This window comes from Leucoraja erinacea, chromosome 19 (assembly GCF_028641065.1).
Source record: "Leucoraja erinacea ecotype New England chromosome 19, Leri_hhj_1, whole genome shotgun sequence".
NCBI classification, from domain to species: domain Eukaryota; kingdom Metazoa; phylum Chordata; class Chondrichthyes; order Rajiformes; family Rajidae; genus Leucoraja; species Leucoraja erinaceus.
The window spans coordinates 25288683-25310312 of record NC_073395.1 but is presented as its reverse complement, the minus strand read 5'-3'; the positions used below and the strand labels follow the sequence as shown (position 1 = coordinate 25310312).

At 37.8% G+C, this 21630-nt stretch overlaps 1 protein-coding gene across 1 annotated transcript in view; it reads right to left on the bottom strand.

Moving 5' to 3' along the window:
* The window catches only part of lrig3 (leucine-rich repeats and immunoglobulin-like domains 3), a 56672-nt gene that overhangs the window by 8853 nt on the left and 26189 nt on the right, over positions 1-21630 (bottom strand). The window contains exons 4-15 of the mRNA XM_055650684.1: positions 12671-12799; positions 10609-10752; positions 10292-10435; positions 9737-9880; positions 7793-7936; positions 5852-5932; positions 4833-4904; positions 3775-3846; positions 3431-3594; positions 2933-3253; positions 2191-2472; positions 1485-1934 (exon numbers count right to left, since the gene is read on the bottom strand). Coding sequence (XP_055506659.1) covers positions 1485-1934; positions 2191-2472; positions 2933-3253; positions 3431-3594; positions 3775-3846; positions 4833-4904; positions 5852-5932; positions 7793-7936; positions 9737-9880; positions 10292-10435; positions 10609-10752; positions 12671-12799 — 2147 coding nt within the window. The remainder of the gene's footprint in view (positions 1-1484; positions 1935-2190; positions 2473-2932; positions 3254-3430; positions 3595-3774; positions 3847-4832; positions 4905-5851; positions 5933-7792; positions 7937-9736; positions 9881-10291; positions 10436-10608; positions 10753-12670; positions 12800-21630) is intronic.

Below are 21630 nucleotides of genomic sequence, written 5' to 3'. Positions count from 1 at the left end.
AACACTCTTAACATTTTAAAATTGACACAAGTCTATAACTAATTAAACATTTTTTTTCAGTTAAAGAAAATATTACACATTCAAGATTCACTGTACAACTTGTCTACATTATGCCGCACCAAACTCCAGATACACAAGGTCCCACAGGCAAAGTGCTAGCACCTGCCTTAGGTTAGTTAAGCTCAGAGGAGAACCATGGGGACAACATAAAGCCTTCAGGACTCTAGTCATAGGAGTTGGTGATAATGTTTGGGAGTGGGTTGTTGTTTCTTCCATATCAACACAATTGAACAGGAGTCACAAATCAAAAGTAGGACCACAGATAGTGGCTTTTCACATAGCCTAACAAAAGAGGATGGTCACAGCTATCAAGTATGGGGAAAAAAAGTATTAAAAAAAGCAAAAGATGACGACTCCAGTGATACATTAGAGAAAAGCAAACAACAGCTATGATTTTAATTGAAAATGTTCATAAATATTTCAATTTCAAAACCCCAAAGTAAATATTTCTCAGAGACACAAGTGTCTGCAATTGCTGCAACCTTGAGCAAAAATGATTGGAGGAACTCAACGGGAGAAGTAACTGTGAAGGCAAATATTTTGGGTCATGACATCTTCCAAATCTATCTTTTACAATAATAAAGTGTGCTTTAAAGGAACAATTATGCCAAATGAATCAATATACCTTTATCATGAATAAATGCAGAAAAGTTGTCCGTTTTTAAAATGCTACAGCGAGTCAAACTGAAAATGAGAATATAGGTGCAAATGATGAATTAACCACCCTGGGAGCAGTTTTTTTTTTGGGGGGGGGGGGGGGGGGGGGGGGGGGGGGATTCCAACGAAAGGAAACAAAACATTGATAGGAAAAAAAATATACCAGTTCCCTTGATAGCTCAGCAATATAATCCAGCAAATAGTTAAGGTATACGTGTCAAAATCTTAGCTTGATCGCTGATCCATGCAGGCCTTAATGATTTCAGTAGGAATAACAAGGGAACACAACCAGTCCTTGGATACTTAAGAGGGGTAAAGATCAGCTCGGATTCTCATTTTCAGCTGTTGACTAGTGGCTCATTAAATATTCATGTCTGAGCTTGAAACTAAGACGCAACTAAATCAGATTGTAATACTTCCTGCAGTTGAACAACATGACAGTACTTAAATGTCAGACCCCTGTAATAAACAATCACTTTCCCTTTCGTAGCCATGTAATCACACAAGCTGAAGGCACATTTTACCTTTAATATAAAAAAATGCATTGACTGCACAGTAATGAGGATATATAAAAATAATGTATTTATAAATACCAAAGACCAATATTTTAAGTTAAACAAAAAAATATTTGCTCTATTTTCTAATGGCACAACATTCTATCATGTCTGGCCAGGAGGAAGAACAGAAAACCGTTAAAAAAAAATTCAAATTGCGTAGTACATTACTCTCATTTCTATCTCCTACAGGTTTATGTTTAAATTTCACACCTGTGTTTGTCACGCTGCAGTCCTCACTCTTCCTTCTTGTGTGGTAAATAATGACTACCCAAACCAAAGATGTGCCAACCACACAGCAGACCACTGCTATGATTACAATTCCAATGGTAGACCATCCATCCTCTTCAAATGATGTAGCACCTTGTGCAGAGTCACAGTTTGGTGTAGGTAGGACAGCAAGACGAATGTGTCCCCGCTCAGTTCCAAGGGTATTCGACATTTCACACGTGTACTTCCCAGCATCATCCAGGCTGCTGTCTACAATAATCAACAGTTGATTTCCAGCAGCAAAGAAGTGTCTTTCAGTTACTGATAAAGGACTGTCGTCTTTTGTCCAGTTCAGTTTTGGAGGTGGACTCCCAGCTGCTATGCACTGTAGAACTGCAGTTTCACCTTTCGCCACCGTTTTATCGACAAGAGGACGCACAAATGAAGGTGTTTCTGGATTAAAAGTAGTCTGAGATTAAAAGTTTTATATAGATATCTATATATTCATATTTTTACCTTCAAAATGATTAAAAATGCATCAATCACATATTAATAAGGATTACACACGATACCCCAAAAAATTCTATCCCAAGTCCAACATTAAGATAAAACAAAAAAAATTTGCTCCATTTTTAAATGGCACAAAACTATATATTTCTTTAAATTTCTTATCTGCTCAGTCAAATGACAAGCTCATACATGTACTCACCTAATACAGTTAGTGTTGCATTGGCTGAAATAGCTCCAGCACTATTTTGTGCAGTACAGCTATAAATTCCAATGTCCTCCACTTTGACATCTACAATAAAAAATACATCATCTTCTGGCATAACATGCATCCTTCTCTCTCGTGCAGCGGGGAAGTCAGTGCCACCGTCTTTTTGCCACGCTATCTGTGGTGTAGGATGCCCAATGGCAGCACATTCTAAACGGGCCATTGCTCCTGCTCGAATAGTGAGGTCTGTGGGTGACTTTGTAAATGATGGTAACACTGCAAAGGGCAACAAAAGCAAAATATTAAATACATTGTCTTTATTTCTGTTGTACACATTAATTCTCAACATAACCATGACATTTAATTCTCAACTACAAATAGATTTATGAAATGGCAGGCTTTGGAAACATACATTTCATAAGGATAAAGACAGGTAATTACATTTTGAAAGGCAGGTAATGGAATTCTCAGAACAGCAATAAATGGATTTCTCAAGAATTCATTCTGAATAACCGGTTCTTGGGTATAAGCTTGGCATTTTTTTATTGATGGCTTTTAACATGTTTAAATGTCTATTCTATCCAAGCCGTTGGCATATTTATAGATTGCCATCAGATGACTAAGTGACTACCATGTTCATCATTAGCTGGGATATTTAACCTTTTGAATGTCACCCCTGATTAGAAACATCCCAAACTACTAAATTACCAAAATATACTTGCAGCTCAATACGTACTATTCACAGTCAGTTTGGCTTTGTTGGAGTAGGATGAACCAAAGTGGTTGGAAATCACGCACTGGTATTTTCCTTCACTGCTGAAATTTACATGTCGAAGACGCAAGATGGTAGTATATTCCATTACTTCACCACCTTGAGAACGAAGATGGGCATAGTTCTCAATCTCAGCTTCATGAAGCACCTCATTATCTTTCTTCCAGGCAAATGTCATTGGAGAATCGCTGCTGCTGGCTGCTGAGCAGATGAAGCTCACATTTGAATGCTTTACAGCTGCTTGTGTTTCAGGTTGTTCCATTATCTCAGGTTTGGGAAAGTCATCTGCAAGGAATCATTTTTCAATAATTTTAAATTCAGCAAAAAAAAAATGTACATCAGAAATAATATGATGGACTTTTTGCAATGGATTAATAAAACACTTTAAAATTATTCGTTTTTATCACCTTTATTTAAACAATTGAAAATGTAACGTTGTTTAAACAAAAATTCATATCTCACCACATACAAACTCTTCTGGTTTAGTAGCAAATATACTTCTTCCCTTCAGCCACTGGGGATGGGCACAACTTGCATTAATGAAAGACTGAAATCCATTATCAATTGCCCACTGGTGCAGCCACTTCAGCTGACAATCACAAAGGAGGCTTGAAGTATTCAAGTACCTGAGAAACAAGTGTTCACAATTATCCAGCTGGAATAAGATGAAAAGTAAAAGAAAATCATATTGCCTGAATCTGAACTACAGAAGCAGGATTTGAGATGTTTTTGTTAAGATGCAAGAGAACTCCAAAATAAAGTTACAGACACTTCACATGTATAATATCCACAATGATCTCACTTACAATTCATGAAGTTTCTTCATCTGAGAAAAGGTGTTGCTCTGGACAGACATAATCGCGTTATTACTCAGATCCCTAAACAAAAATTAAAAGTACACTAATTAAAAATAACATCATCCACATGTTTCCACCAACTTTAAAAATATCAACATTTGTAGATATTAATTCAAGGACTTACAACTTTGCCCAATTTGAAATATGGTATGAAAATTATTAGTTCACTTAAAAGGGCACTATTTATTTTTTAATAGCCAAATAGATTTTGGAGGTGCTGGCTCGAAGGGCCAAACGGCCTCCTCCTGCACCTATTTTCTATGTTCTATGTATTTACGAAGGGCACCAGTATTTTTTAATTGCCAAATAGATTTACGAGGGTGTTGCCATGAGCTGGTGTCCTGCGCTAGAGAGAAGTTGGGCAGTCTAGGACTTTATTCATTAGAGCACAAGGGGGCTGAAGGGCGATCTTACACAAGTGCATAAAATGAAGACAGGAATAGATAAAGTGAATGCGTAAAGTAATTTTCCCAGGATAGGGGAATCAAAATCTAGAGGGCAGAGGTTTAAGATGATAGGGGGGAAGTTTAACAGGAACCAAAGGGGCAGCTATTTTGCAAACCGTGTCAGATATACAAAACAAACTGCCAGAAAGTTGTTGAGGCGGTTCAATAACAATATTTAAATGTCATTTGGACAGGTGGAGATGGAAAGCTTTATAGATATATGGGCCAAATACATGCTAATGGGACGGTTTTAGCTAAGGCACCTTGGCTGTCATGTTAGTCGACATTTTCGGGCAAAAAAAGTAAACATTGTGTTATCTAGTAGTTCATCCTAAATCCGTGCATATTGAGATCACTTCTCATTCTTCTAAACATCAGACTAGAGGCCAAATTTCTCAAGTTCCTTAGAGGCCAAACCACTCCCACATATTCCAGGAATAAATTGCCCAGATCTATAAGACAGAAGGACCCAGACTCTACAGAATAGCCAAAACATAGCCCCACAAAGTCAATTGGCTTAAGTGCTCAGCACCATCTGTGCTAGAATTCCAGAATACTTACAGATGTTCAAGTGCATCAAGACCAGAAAATGCTTTCCTTGTGATCGATCTGATTCGATTTCCCTGTAGTCCCCTGGGGAAAAGGCATTTAGTTTAATAAATCTAAAATGTGCATCTTTGAATAAAAAGAAGTAGCAGTATCATTGTTTCACATAAAATCTCTCTTTCCATATTCTAACTACATGCTCCTCTCAGCAAAGATCAAATCCCTTTGCAAAATAGTCAAAATAAAGGGCATCGGGTACTAACAAATACAAATAGTAACATAGAAAATAGGTGCAGGAGTAGGCCATTCGAGCCTGCACCGCCATTCAATATGATCATGGCTGATCATCCAATTCGGTATCCTGTACCTGCCTTCTCTCCATATCCTCTGATCCCTTTTGCCACAAGGGCCACATCTAACTCCCTCTTAAATATAGGCAATGAACTGGCCTCAACTACCTTCTGTGCCATAGAATTCCACAGATTCACCACTCTGTTTTTCTCATCTCGGTCCTAAAACACTTTCCCCTTATCCTTAAACTGTGACCCCTTGTTCTGGACTTCCCCAACATCGGGAACAATCTTCCTGCATCTAGCCTGTCCAACCCCTTAAACATTTTGTACGTTTATGGTCAATTTGGTCAATTTTGAAATCAAAAACGGCAACATTTGTGAATTATCATGAAATCCAACTTTATTAACCATTTTTTTCTAATGTCAGATTTCTATATTTTTGTCTTATTGTATTGCTTGAGAATTCAACCCTATTCAATTTCAAAAGCATTTAGTTGCAAGGCTGTATCAGGCTGCCCTGATCAGTGTATCCTCAAGCACACTTCCTTTCCTCATCCCACAGACTATTGGATTCTCAATACATTCCACATCACTGAATCTGAAACAATTCACTTGAAACATTTAAGTCAACTTTTTGATCTAACTTTACACACACACACATTAAGCTCACATACACAACAATGCATCATGCAGACATCTTCAGAATGTTTCCACTGGAGAGAAAAAAATGAAGATACTTACAATTTCCTTAGTTTGCTCAATTGAGAAAAAGCCCCATTCATATCTTCAATAGTCCATGAGATTTCATTATTTTTCAGGTCTCTGCCAAGTGTTTTGGGAGGGGGAACAGCAGTTGACAAGGGGTGGAGAATAAAAAAGAAAAGAGAATAAGCATTGTACAAAATACTTTAACATTTCTGTGAGACCTGACAACACCATACAAAAAGGACAAGGACTCATCTGCTGCAATAGATCTACAGGCCATAATTCATATTAAGTTAACAAATGTGTGAAATGCCATGCATAGATAAATCTTGTGTCTTCAATGTCTTTATCAAGCTTTACATGAAAAGCTAAAAATGAACCAAATAATTCTGGCAGACCTCAGTAGGTTAAAATTGGTTGTAACATTTCCTCCATCCTGACCCTCAGATACCTCAGGAATGTGTTTGCAGTATATTGCTCTATTCCCTGTACACCAATGATAGCATAGCCAAGCACAATTCTAACTCAATCTCCAAATTCACAACAATACCATTGTTGTCAGCCGCATCTACAACATGCGGTGTAGCGATCAAGAAAATTGTGTCAGGACAATAACCTGGCCGGTAATGTCAATAATCCTGTCCCACCAACAAAGCTTCAGTACAGATGGTTAACAGCTTCGCTCCTTGGCATCCATATCACCAACAACCTAACTTGGTCCGTTCACACTGATGTAATGATTCAAAAAAGCACACCAACATACTTTCTTAGACATCTGAAAAGATACGACATATCCAAAAGGATTTTTATGAACTTCTACAGATGTGTTATAAAAAGTATTTTGCTCTTGGCTCCCTGAATCTGTAAAGCGACGAACACAGACTAGTCTTTCAGAGGGTAGTCACTTTCTTCCATTCATTCTATCCTCATGGTGCATTACATTAAGAAAGTGGGAAGTATTATCAAGGATGCCCATCACCCCATTGGGAGAAGATACAGGAGCTTGAAAGCTTGACGATCAGACTTAAGACTAGCTTCTTCTCCACTGCGCTGTTATCCGAGTCATGAACAAACATCTCTATCACACCCTACTCCTGGAGGTGCTGCCACACATTTACTCTTAACTCTACCACATTGGTTACTCAGTTTTGGTACAATAATATTATTTTACACTCCTACACTCTTGCACTATTTTGCTGCTTTGCACCTGTATTTAGCATTACTATATGTATTCTATTTACTGTGAAAGAATAAGGGGTTTCATAACACACTGGTGTACAGGACAAACTAACCTGATCACTAACCAGAGTATACATTTCAAATAAAACGGCTTATGGAAGTTTGTAACGTCTGGGAGGTATTTTGAAACAACTTGTGATTTATAACTAGTAGTTAATTTCCAGAATCAAATCTTTATTCAGAAAACAGTTTGATTGTGGTTTCTTACTTGCTTGTAAAAATCCATCAGGAATTGCAACAGTAATTTCTACCAATGACAGAATTAGTTATCCTATTCTGTAAAGAGGCTTAGCTGATAGGTCCATTCTCTCAGGTAACCTTCATCAGTTCTGAAGATAACATGGCTTTGAAGTTCTACTGTAACATGTGTATGGTTTGAAATGGTATACAAATTAACCTGCTTCTAGATGCTGCTGCATGACAGTTATGCAGAGGCATCCAATTACACAGTAGTAATCTTTAGAAAAGTTTAGAAAATTCACTAGCAAGTGCATAGCCAGCATGTGGCTTGCCTTCAAAACAAGTGGCAGTAAACAAGGCATTTAGGGGGTATGCAAAAATGCTAACCCATATTCACTATGCTTATAAACATGAAGCCCATTTCATGATACCGAGGTGCTTCTGAATGAAAACATTTCATAGTAGCTAATAGCTATACTGACTTTTCAAAAGTTCAAAATATACATTAAGCCACATACTATAGATAAGCCCAAATTTTATATATAAAGATGAACTTACAGACTATGCAAACTGGATAGTCCTCCAAAGGCACCGTCAGCAATGTAACTCACTTGGTTATTTCCTATATATAACTGCCCAAGGAGGCTCAAACCAACAAAAGTGGAATCCTCCAGACGTGTTAGGTCATTAAAAGAGACATCCCTGTCAATGGGAAATGAAATATATTTAGCAATACATATAGAACAAAGGAATTACAAAGTTCATACCCATACAAAAAAGCAATCTTATATTTCATTATTCATGATTCATTAGATTTGTCTAGCGACCAGTTATACTACAAAATCTAGGTATGAACAAGTTTGAACCCTGGTCTTGTCCAAAAATACTTATTCAGCATGGATTTACTTCAGTATATCTAAGTTTATAGTGTGGACAGAGTTACAGCTGATTTATATTTGATGGCCCACAAAAGAGGAGAATGCCTAGACCACTGGTAGGGTTGTTTCATACGTTTTGTGAGACTTTCCTTCATCGTTTTGTCCAATATTTACATAGCCTGCAATTATTTATTGTCCAGGCTAATACAAACGTGACAGCATATTGTAGAATTACTTCAGAAGAGAACTTAAGATATTTGGATATGTATACAGCTAGGTAAGGTGCAGAGGAATATGGGACAAATGCAAGCAAAAGGAACTAACTCAGGAAAACACGTTGATTACCATCGACAGATTGGGCCAAAGGACCTATTCTGTGTGTATAACCATGTACAACTTGGAAAATATAGTTGATATGTGTAGAATGCCCAGCAGTATCTAATTGAACAAATTAAGTAAAATTGATTTAAATCGAGAAGTGCTCAAGCTTAGAATGTCAGTTATACACTAGGGTCTATTTTGTACTGTAATAGCAGCTAGCTAGAAAACCAATAAACATTTGTTTAAAGCGCGCTGTTATAATATTCTAAATTGCCCAATGAAAAACCCGAGAGATAAATTCATTCCAGAACAGTGGAATTGGAGAGACGCTTTTATATGCTGCATTCATTTAGATGCAGTCACCTTTATTACATTATTGAAGTTTTGTATAGCAGGATCACAAGCTTCAAGTCTAAGTTTTACGAAATCCTAGAATCCAAATGCTTAAGTTGGCAATTTGTTTCCAGGCAATGTGGGGAAACCACCCGAATTATTAAAGTGGAATACTAGAAGCAAAGCCAGTATGATTATGCATTTGGTGGGCAAAATGGACCAATGGTCTTTATCTGCATTGAACTGTTACAATGATCTTTCCACTTTTTAAATTAGATAAGAATTATTGATGACATTTTACAGACAGAGATACAGACAAAAGATATTGGCGAGTGATTGACAGTGTCAAGATGCCTGTTTGAAGTGAACGAACTTGAAAATCTATGGGTATCGGGTACTCAGTGAGGTGTGGGGTCATTTCAAGGCACATTTACTGTACATTGGTCTGATGAATGGGAGCATCAATCGAAATCTTTGTTTGGCATCTGTTTTATGCCAGCAAACATCTGCAAAGGTTCATACCCAAATGGAGGTCACAAAAAATTCCCTCCCCTACTTTGAAAAGCCCAACAAGAGCACATAAAGTAAAGGTTAACAATGAATCATTAGGTAAATTGTTATGCTTAATGCTGCAGTCCACATGAGAAAATGTTAGGTATAAATCATTGCACAATTTGAATGTTTTTTTAATCTGGATTCCTAGATGTTTCCCAAATCACAGGGTATTGAATTACCAACAAATCTCATTTGAGAACACAGGTCCTAAAAAATAAAAAAAAAACTAATCTCACCCGCCGCAGAAGCAGCAGGTCATTTGTGGTTTTAATAAGATATTTTGTATCTCACGTCTCGTAGAAACACTGCTTTGGCCATCTTCATGAAATCTTTATGTAAAAGAAACCTCAATTGCAAAGCCAGCATTTTGGCATGATGTCCACAGAGAAACTGGAATGGAATAAAAGGTACTTACAGCTCGCTGAGCTTTTGGCAGAACTCCCAGGCATCTGGGTTGATCTTGCTGATGGCATTCTGGCTGAGATTAAGTTGCTGCAACATCAGCAAGCCATACAACCATCCTTTGGTTACTTCTGTCAAATTGTTAAAATCCAGTTGTCTGAAATAAAATTAGGAAGAAATAAATATTAGCTTGCATTAGCCCTAAAATGGGGGGGGGGGTGGGGGGGGGGGGTATCTGTCTTTTCCGCAGTTTGTCATGCAGTTAAAAAGCAATTTAAACATTGAAGCCATGTGGCTGGATTCTCTGGAATGAGAGTCAACTGCCAAAGCTGCGAGGCCAAAAAGGTAGAAAGCAGCTCATTTTACAAACAAGTTCTTACATATTTAGCTGAACCAAGTACCTCTTTGTTTAAAACAAAACTTTAGTTAACACTGTGGTGAAGCCTTCTATAGCTTGTGAACCTCAGAGCAAAATATTTTACTAAATCCAAAGATTTACACATTGGTTATTTTGGGGGTATGTTATTATTTATAAATGGGATTTTTAACAATTAAAAACACAACTCACAATATCTCAATGTTGCTCAGTCCCCAGAAAGCGCCATCCATGAGTTTACTAATGCTATTTCTTTGTAATTTAAGAGATTTCAAAGCACTTAGTCCTTGAAACGCAAGGCCATCCACTTTCTTCATTTTGTTGCGACTAAGTTCCCTGCAGCAAAATAAATAAAATGTTCATCTTACAGTATGACTATTTCTACTTAAACAAAATTGAGAACAGAGGTGGGGTGGGAGGAGGGAGGAGGAAAGAGATCAAGTACTTAAATCAAAAATTACATTTGAAATATAGTTCCTTTTTGTGATTTTGTTACAAGATGAACTTACAAGTGCTGGAGATGCGGCAGTTTGAACATCTTGGAAGGAATAGATGAAATTTTGTTTCGGTTTAGCTTCAAGACTTGAAGTGTATTCGAAAGATTGTCAAAGCAACCAGGATCCAGAGATGTTATTTTGTTATTGTTGATGTATCTAAACAACATCACACATATGGGTTACACAGTTGTATAACTATACGAAAGACATTTATAGCACCGTTCGTTGAACAAATCTCATTTTATTTCTTAATCCAGCCAATGGCTTGCTCTCTTATCCATTTCTAGGCAAGGTAGAGATCAACCAGCCCAACTTCCTTGTGTGCAAGGCGATGTCCTGCTTAATGGACAAGCAAGCATACTTAAACAAAATGTAATATTTTATATTATAACTTGTATTACATTAATTTTTACAGAACATTAATGTGATTAATATTATGAAAACTCAAAGAATTGTTTTATTATATTTCTATGCAATAGGAAACAATGCAGAACCCTACAATACATTAAAGTTGTTGTTCATAATCATGAAACGATATACGCCAGGATATTGCAAACCAAAACAGAGTTTACTTCAATCAATTTGAATGCAACTGTTTAAAACGTCTTTGCAAAAAGATGATTGACCTGCACTGTGGAAACTTTGCACTTGCCATATTGTGAAATCATGTAAATACTGGATTATAGTGCACATTTCACATCTTCACAATATTTGTGGATTACAAAATGGCAAGGAATAAAGATACATGAATAGAGGTGGAATAATGGACTTGGGTACGTAATTTATACCTAAACAGTACTCAGAGATGGACCACACAATGGTACTGAGAGTCAAAGTAATGCAGTACAGAAATGGCCCTTTGGCCCAACTCCTTCATGTCAACCAAGATGCCCCGATAATCCTATTTACCCACGTTTAGCCATATTCCTCCAAATCTTTCCTATCCATGTATCTGTCCAAGTGACTTAAATCATGTAGCAGCAGTTTCAACTAACTGCTATGGCAGTTCGTTCCATGTACCCACCACCCTTCCAAGTGAAAAAAGTTGTCCCGCAGGTTTGTATTTTGCCAATCTTGCCCCTCTCACCTTAAACATATGTCCTCTTGTTTTTGATTCCCCTCCCAGGGTTAATAACTCTGTATGGTCTCCCTATCTATTCCCCTCATGATTGTATACACTCTAGGATCATCCCTCAACCTCCTGCAGCCTAAGGAGGAAAGTCCTAACCTGGCCAATCTCTCTAAATCAGCCCCTCAATACCCGATAACACTAAAATTAATCTCTGCACTTATTCCACCTGGTGGAAATCACTGGTCATGGACATTCAGCTACAATAGCACACTTCCTCCATTACCCTCTTTGGGCAGGCCAGCTCCAAATCCAAACGACTAAGTCACCATGGATCCCATGCATCTAAATCCTCTGAATTAGCTGGTCTGGCCGTCAACGAGAGTCCTTGACAAATGCCTTACCAAAGTCAATGAACATAACATCCAGTCATATCTGTATCAATCACCTTTGTCGCTTCCTCAAAAAACTCCAAATTGTATATGATCTGCCCTGTTGATTGTCCAACATAATTGCTTTCAAGGTCGGGAAAATTCCAGTGTTGGAATAATCATCGCGAATTATAATCTAATCCTTGTTATCTTGTCTGCAGTCATTCTCAAGACTCACCCAGCTGTACTCAACAATTATCATCCTGTCTGCAGTGGCTCCCCCACCAGCATAGTCTTCCTTAAAACCCGCCCCTCCTGAACTGTTTTCTTGATTTTGTTTTCAATAGCACCCGAGGAAAAAACTCAGGACATTACATAATAGACGACATGAATTTAAATTTGTGACGACGACTTATTTGTTATTACTACCACTATGTTGGAGCTGTCAGAACAGTAATAATTAAGCCAATTAATTGATTTACAAGCTGTAAAGCCACTCGAGAATAACGTTTTAACATTATGAATTACAAATACCCTTTATATTTAAAATATTTGTTTTATGAACCACCTCCATACTTAACTCCTGCAGCACAACCATTAGAGCATACATTTCAAATCATCACAATATACTTACAGATATCGAAGTTGTAGAGGAGGAAATTTTTTCAGTTCAAATATCTGGTTATTACTGAGATCAAGCATTTCCATGGATTGAAATGGCATCAGCTGTTCAGGTAGTACTCGAGTAATTTTGTTATTAGATCTGCAGAGAAAATAAAAGCAATTGGCGAGAAACCCTCAGGGAGATAAAACTTGAAATAAAGTGAAGAACCATTCTTATCATTGATATGTATGCTAAAATATCACAATATATGTTTGGGATCAATGCACACCCTGAATTTCAAGTTAAAGACTGCAGCAAAATATTTATATCTAAATTTTAAGTATAACATGTTAGATTGATTAATAGCACAGAGACGACAAAATATATGCAATGCAAATAGTCCCAGTAACAATGCAAGTTCCTAACGCCATGAAGTATGCAATGTTAAAATGTTTAATAGCTTACTTCCAGGAACATGGAATTGGTCTTTAAGCACAATGTTAAAATACAGAATGTCTTACAAAAAACATTACAGCCTTTATAGGTACTGGGAGTTCTGCTGTAACGTGCTTTACCACAACATAAATTGGATATAATGCGAGTGATGAATATGGGAACATTATTTGCATCATGTGGACTGAATTGGTTACAATAAGATTTTAATTGGGAACTAGAGAACCATGTACAATGATATTAGAAATCGACAAGAAGAAAAATGCTGTATTGGATGTAAACAGTATTAGGGGACAACAAAATGTATATCCATGTAGCCTTCTCACACTATTCTCTCTTTAGAGCACAGCTGCTACTTTTAACTGCAAGTGGCCACTAAAATTGACAAGCAATTACTTGGAATGACACTTGTGCAACCGTACTCAATTAAACAATGTAACATACAGCCTTTTGTATTTTTAGCTAGCAGTAAGAAAAATAAACATTGTCAATGAAAAGACATTTATTTTTGAAAATCCTGCGGGGAAAAATAACTTGGTTATTGCGAGTCAAACTCTCTAGTTTGAGTCAACCCCCTTTCCCCATTGACACAACTGTCTTTATAACAATTTTATATAACTCAAGATTTCTTGGGAACACAACTATTGCATTTTAGAACTAGCTGTAAATGGTTAATATCTGAAAGTTAGCACATACTAAACAGTTGTGTAACATACGGATTAGAAGCAGTTTGAAATGAAAGTAGAAATAGGCAACTTTTGTTCCAAAGGTAGACTGCAAGTATTTCTGCATCTATCTTCATATTTACAGCATCTATTTTATATTTACAGACAAGCAAATGGAGGAATACATGAACCTATATGCTAGTGGAAGAAGCAAGCCATTGATGAAAGTACACAAAAACGCTGGAGAAACTCAGCGGGTGCAGCAGCATCTATGGAGCGAAGGAAATAGGTAACTTTTCCTTCTTCTTCAGAAGGGTTTCGGCCCGAAACATTACCCATTTACTTCGCTCCATAGATGCTGCTGCACCTGCTGAGTTTCTCCAGCATTTTTGTGTACCTTCGATTTTCCAGCATCTTCCTTCTTGAAGCCACTGATGAAAGGTCATTGAGCCATACTCTAGTCCTTATCTGCTCTGCTATAACTTTATTGCTTCCATTACTGTGCAACATACACAGCAGGCATCCCAAGTATAGCTACTAATTTTTAGTTGACAATTTTCAGGGTCTCTTCATCTTATTGAGTGTTGCACAATGCACATTTCATTAAACCTATTCTCTAAAATCCTGTAAACCCATATGTGGGACCATGGGGGGGGGGGGGGGGGGGGGGGGGGGGGGGGCATCCTTTATTTGAGATTGTCCGCTATAACAAATTAAGTGATTACTGAGTAGTAGAGTATCATTAAATTAGTAGAAACAAAGAACTGCAGACGTTGATTAATACACAAAGGGAAACAGTGCTGGAATAAATCAACGGATCAAGTAGCATCTCTGGGGGACATGGAAAGGTGATGTTTGGGTCAAGTTGCTTCTTCAGACTTGGTCTGGCTTGGAATCGAGGCGAGTTGGTGGCCTCTGCCTTCTGGTAGCCAAGATAGGTGGATTCATTAGTTGTGGCCCACCGGAGTGCAGGTAAGGGTTGGCAGTGACAGGTGTGACCTGGAAATGGCCAAGGAAGTTGTGCGAGCCAACAGGAGCAGAAAGCAACTTGGGAGGCGGTGTGGGCCAGCATCAGTAGCCCAGCCTGGCGGCAAAGGTCAGTAGGTTCGTCATCACAGGGGTTTGATATATGTACCGAGATACTAAATTCATTGCTGTGAAGTTCCTATCTCATTCAAAGAGCAGGTGGTGCAATCAGAGAATAGCCCAATATACGAAAAAGGTAGAGCAAGCAAGGAATCAGAAGAAATGAATTGCCGTTTTAATGGCATTCACCGAAGTAGAATTAGACCTGGGTTTTGTACAGGAATGAATAGATATTCAAAATTGAGGGGTTTTGTTAAGCAAGCCTGGGAAAAGTTATTTTCACTGGTTATAGAGTCAATAATGAGAGAGCAAAAAAACATGGGTTCAAAGTAGTGTACTTTAGTAATACAAATGTCAAGAGATGAAAATGGCCCTCCATCTAAATTTGTTGTCATTTGATGGTACTGTTTGAGAGAAAAACAATCAGCGCCTGAGCGACTAACTCTATATTGTATTCTTTAATTCATCAAAATGTTCTAAAAACGCAGTTTCGGGATGCTTACTTAAGAACCTGCAATGAATTCAAAGCGTGCTATAAATTTATGGTACGAAAAATAACAAACATAATAAATTGAGTAATAGTTTGAAAATACTTCCATATTCAGTTCTTCTAGTCAGCAGCAGCTTCATCTCTATGACAATGTAGTGTACACTAAATATACAGTTACATTTCAAGATTCTGCTCTGCAAATATCCCAAATTGGTTCTTCAAAATGAACACTTTTATATACTAACTACATTCATTATTACGAGTATCGGATTGTATCACTGCTAACCTATTTAAGTCCCAACTTTTACACTGCATGATATAACAGAATATAATTTGATCCACGATGAAGTTTGCTTTATTGTTGTGCTAGGATGAAGAAAGATGTATTTACTCCAATATCTTTGTCCGCAGCCAGCGATTCTTCCACAAATATCAATGCCAGTACTGAGCTTGTCTTTCATGGCTGGACAGATTGTTGATATTTTCCACCCAGCATCTTAAAAAGTGCCCAGATTATGTCAAATGAAACTGCAAGTTACAACATTTGAGAAGCTCAAGAGGGTGACATGATAATGGGTTAGTGAGATAATGGATTTGTTATTTTAACTGACTACATTATAGAATTTCAAAATTCTTAAAATAACAGGAGGAGGCAATTACATGTGAAACAGCACACAATTTATTTCTGTGCAACAGGTTAAATGACTGGGATGAGAACGTCTGTGGTCCGATTAGCAAGTTGCTGATGACATAAAGAACTGGTGATGTTACAAATAGCAAAGATAGTTGCTTAAGAATACAGTAGCACATGGGTCAGCTGGAAAGTTGGACGGAGCATTGGCAGATGAAATTTCATCCAAAACAAGTTTGAGACTATTGTGGGTCCTCTAGTACAGATATATACAATAAACAGCAAAGATCTTGGAAGTGTTGATGTGCACAGGAATTTTGGGGTTGAAGTTCAAACCTATCTTAAAATGGCACTTGGGGCAGAAAAGGTAAGAGAATAAGGCAGTTAGCTTGATTGCCTTCATCAGCTTTGCAACCCATAGAACCCTTCAGTCATCTTGCAACTCATAGAACCAGAGTGGGAGCAAATCATCCTTTATCCTGAACCACTGGCTAAGATGGCAATGACAGCCATTTGCAGATCAAAAGACATATGTTATGCAGCAGGGCCTTTCGGAAGTCCACACACGTAGCAGCTACTGGAAGGCAGAAGGTACTGGTAGATGGGTGTAATCTGACAGGAGGCCTGTGAATAGCATAGCTCTGCAGAGATCAGGAGCATTTTGTTTGCAATATACCAATGATTTAGTCAAAAAAAGTAGATGGGCTGACTGGTAGGTTGTGATGAGAAAAATAGTGGTGTTGTTAATAAGAGAGGATGCAGCAGGATATAGATCAGTTAGAAATATGGGCAGAACAATGGTAGATGGGGTTTAATCCAGCCAAGTGCGAGTTGGTGCCCTTTGGGAGATTAAATACAAGAGGAAAGTATTCAGTTAGTGGTAGGATCTTTGAGAGCATTGATGTACAGAGGAATCTTTATTTTTGTCAGTGGCAAAAAAAAAAACACTATTGTATTGCCTAGGTGAGGTCTGCTACATGATCTTACTGGGTTGTATGCAAAAGCATTGTACTGTACCTTGGTACATATGACAATAACGTATCATTGAATCATCGAATCTTGGGGTGCAAGCTCATAGCTCCCCTGAAAATGACACGCAAGTGGATAGGGTGGTACAAAAGGCATATTGCATACTTGCCTTGGATTTAAATATACAAGTTGGGAAGTCGTACTGCAGCTGTGTAAAACTTTGTTTAGGCTATATTTAGAATGTTGTGTACAGTCCTGGTCACCCCAAACAGGAAGGATGTTGAGGTTTTAAAGAAGATGCCAAGGTTCCTCAGAATGCTAGCTGGAATAGACAGCATTAACCATAGAGGTTGGACAAACTTGGATAATTTTCTCAGGACCAAAGGCAAGGGGGGTGTGGGGGGGTTAATGACCTAGTAAATATATAAAATTACAAGGGGCATAGATAGGCCAGATAGCGTCTTGTTCCGTTGGGTAGAGGGCAAATGTTTAAGACAAGTGGGGAAAGAAAGGAGATTTACGAGTTTTGTTTGCAAGATGGTTGGTGCCTGGAATACACAGCCAAGGGAGATGACAGAAGCAGATATGAAAGCAATATTTGACAAGCATTTAGACAGTCACTTGAACAGTCCAGGAATGTAGGGATTTAGATCATGTACAAGGTAGCTGTGCAGTTTAGATTGGCATCATCATCAGCACAGACATCGTGGACTGAAGGGCCTGTTCCTGTGCTGTATTGTTCTACATTCTATCATCCACCATCACGATTAATCGTTGCAGCTTGCTTGTAATGACATCTTACATTCATTATTTATACTGCCTAATCCTCTATTTCAGAGAACAGGGAAATTCTTGATAACATGATATAAACTATATTCCAAGAACAAGCAGTTAACTCATAGATGTCTGCCAACAACATTTAGTGGGTCAAGGTGATGAAAGGTTACTGAATGTCAACGTATTTATTGAATTCAGAAGAGCAGGTCTTCAGTAGTGTTTCATGACTGGTACTGAATGGCAAATAGTCAACAACTGTTGAATGGGCAATATTACAGAGTTAAAAAATACGTGGCAATATGCAGTGCATATCAAAACCCAAGTAGTCTTTTAGAGCAATGTTTTAAATTTATTAATTTTAGAAACTGGATAAAGAGTTATTTTACATCCATCAATAAGAGGAAAAGATGCAGAAATCAGATCCGGAACTGCCACACATGCTTAGTTAAGTGAAATGGCAGGGAATAGACATCGTGACATCACTTGCATAAAATTTATACATTCTGGGTCTGCGAAGTCCATGGACTATTGTGACCAAATTGGCCATAACTGTGACATTTTAGATAGGTATGCATGCAAGTCCATGCTCTCCTTCATTGTCACATCCCTTGACTGCATATCTGACATCAACTCCCTCTTGCTCCAAGGCAGCAGAGTGACAGTCAGCAAACCTGCTACATCGCATTTCCAGCAGCTCAAGTTTATTCCTGACCTCGGACTGTGTGGAGTTTGTACATTCTCTTTGTGACCTTGTGGATCTCCTCTTGATACTACTGCTTCCTCCCACATCCCAAAGCAAATGCGAGTTTGTAGGTTAATAGCATACAGACAGGCAATACAATCCCTGGAAAGTGAATGGGGATGTGAAATAAAAAGGTTAGGGTCTATTTCTATGTCTCTTCCACTCTATGGTTTCAGATCCCAGATGCTCCTTCCCTGGAGGCAGTTCTATTTCAAAAGCCTTTAATCACAGATCCAGTCCTTCTTACTGCTCCATCGATGAAGAACTAGCAAAAGTCTTGCATGAGTGTGAATGCAAGTTGTAACGCACATGTCACAGAAGTTGACTTTGTGCTGTTGGTGAAGAGTACAATTCAGAATTGGCATTGACCCATTACGAGTGCAAAATGCAAAAACAGCACCATACCATGAACTAGAATTAAATGGGATAGTTTGCATCTTACTGAAATGCAGAGTTCAGCAAACCATGTAGTACATTTACTCATATTTTGATATTAAAAATCCCTTATGGTTTTTATGCCAAAAACAATAATTATGTTTTCAAGATTGGCACCCAATGCCTAAAACTTCAGTAGACAAAGCAGAACTATGCAGCACAGGAAATTGTGTAATAATGCAATTTAAACCAGAAATTAATGTCTTCAGACTGAAAAGGGATTTTTTTTTTTCAGTACATACATTCACATCCATTTTGTAAATATATTGGTCTTGAAGTGAATACATTAGATTGATTGATACATTGATTCCCAGGGTTACATTACAAAAGGAGATAATTTAAAAAGTTGCAGATGCATTGTTGAAGCTTTCAAAACATTAAAGAGAATTGATAGGCCAAAAAGGCACAAAGAAACTACTACACCATGTTGGGGAATTTAGGATTTAGGGCAAGAGTCCATAATTGGACCGATGTTGAACATGAATAGTACCTGCAAAGGATGGTAGAAATGTTGAAAATTTGTGCAAATTACACCTAAAAGTTAATTTTAAATCTGAAATTGGAAAAGTGTGCTTATTAAAATTCAAAGATAAGGCAGGGTACATGATACTAGCTGCTACCTTGTTGAATGACAGAACAGATTTGAGAAGCTAAATGTTCTATCACCATTATTTTTCACTGATGCTATTTGAATCCCAGTAAATTGCTTTTTAGACCGTTATCTGCATGTTTTAATCTTTAACAATTACATGACAACACAACTCTGGACAATGACCAAAGCCCTAAATCAAAGGCAATCTCCCGAATGGAAATTTCCTAAACAATTTTAACTTACCACCACTCAAATATTTCAAATATTTTCCAGAAAACGCATCGTCCCTAATCATTAAAGTCCTTTCACCTTCTGCTCACTATCCATCTGGGATTTTCTTTATTAAAGTTAAACAATGCAAAATGTCCTTTGGCTTTGTTATATTCTCTGTCAAAAAGAAGTCAATACAAATAAAGCTACATTTTCAGACTTATTTTACCATCATTCTCTAAGCCCGGCACTGACATCATAGATTTATTATTTTAGGTCAAATATTTTACATGTACTGGAAAAGAATAAAAAAATTCAACTGTAATGCATGGAGTCTGGTACAACTGTTAACCATATGACCTCTGATCCAACATAACTAAATTAATTTTTACCTGGGTTAAAGCAAATCCATGCTCCCAAAAGAGATTAATTTGACTAATTCCAGGAATTTGAGAAAGCTGCCTTATCATGGTGGCTAACAAAGTTAGATCTATATTCTTGAGTTTAGAATAAGGGGTGGTTTTATTGAAAGATACAATTCTAAGGGGACATGACAGAGTAGATGTTGAGACATTTCCACTTGCGGGAGTGCCTCGAACAAAATGACAAGAGGGTATAATCACTTAAAACTGAAGTGTGTAGAAAGTTCAGGCAAACGGTGGTAAAGCTCCGATATAATCTATGCCAAAAGAATGTGGTGTAAATCATTGAAGGCATTTACATTTTTTTTAAAGTTGGAGAATTTAGAGTAAAGGGGAACAGGCAAAGAGGAATTAAAGCCTGGGTAGATCATAGAAAATAGGTGTAGGAGTAGGCCATTTGGCCTTTCGAGCCACCATTCAATATTATCAAGGCTGATCATCCAAAATCAGTACCCAGTTTTTTCCCCCGTAGCCCGAAAAGCTAAATCTAACTCTTGAAAACATCCAGCGAATTGGCCTCCACTGCCTTGTGGCAGAGAATTCTACAGATTCAAAACTCTCTGGGTGAAAAGGTTTTTCATTCATCTCAGTCCTAAATGGCCTACCCTTTATTCTTAAACTGACTCCAGCTTCTGGACTTCCCCAACATCGGGAATATTTTTCCTGCATCTACCCTGTCCAATCCTCTAAGTATGTTATATGTTTCTATAAGATATCCCCTCATCCTTCCAAATTCCAGCGAATACAAGCCCAAACGACCCACTCTATCATCATACGTCAGTCCCGCCATTCCAGGAATTAACCTGGTGAACCTACGCTGCACTCCCTCAATAGCAATAATGTCCTTCCTCAAATTAAGAGAATAAAATTGCACACAATACTCCAGGACCCTGTACAACTGCAGTAGGACCTCCTTGCTCCTAAACTCAAATCCTCTCGCAATGATGGCCAACATGTCATTGGCTTTCTTCACTGCCTGCTGTACCTACATGGTTACTTTTGACACGATCATATTGAATGGCTCGGTAGGCTGGCATACATCTGCTCTTATTTCCTTGTATCGGTGCCTTGTATTTGCAATATGGTACTTGACAATTTAAGGGTCGCAGAAATGGTCATTAAAGAATCTCTGTTAAATATAGAAACACATTGTAAACTGAAACCGGTGAAAGCACTTATAATGCAGTCTTTGTGAAGAATAATTAAACCCAAATATCCAGTCTAAATTTGGAACCAAACCCAACAAGTCAAGCTTCAGCCTGCTTGTGTGAAATGTCAGCACATTCAAACCGCTTCATGCACAATTTTGACTTTGATGCTCAGAATCATAATGGCTTAACAGGGCTCTCACTTAACTTTTTTCCCCTGTTGCCAGCAGGGCAACCGTGGCAGCTTTATAGGTTGCCAAAAGCTGGTCATTTAAGACTGTTTGCATGAAGCGTGCGATAACGTGCTTGGACGAAGTGCGTAGATACCAGTCAGAATTATGCTCAATGAAGCATTCACATATTATTTCTG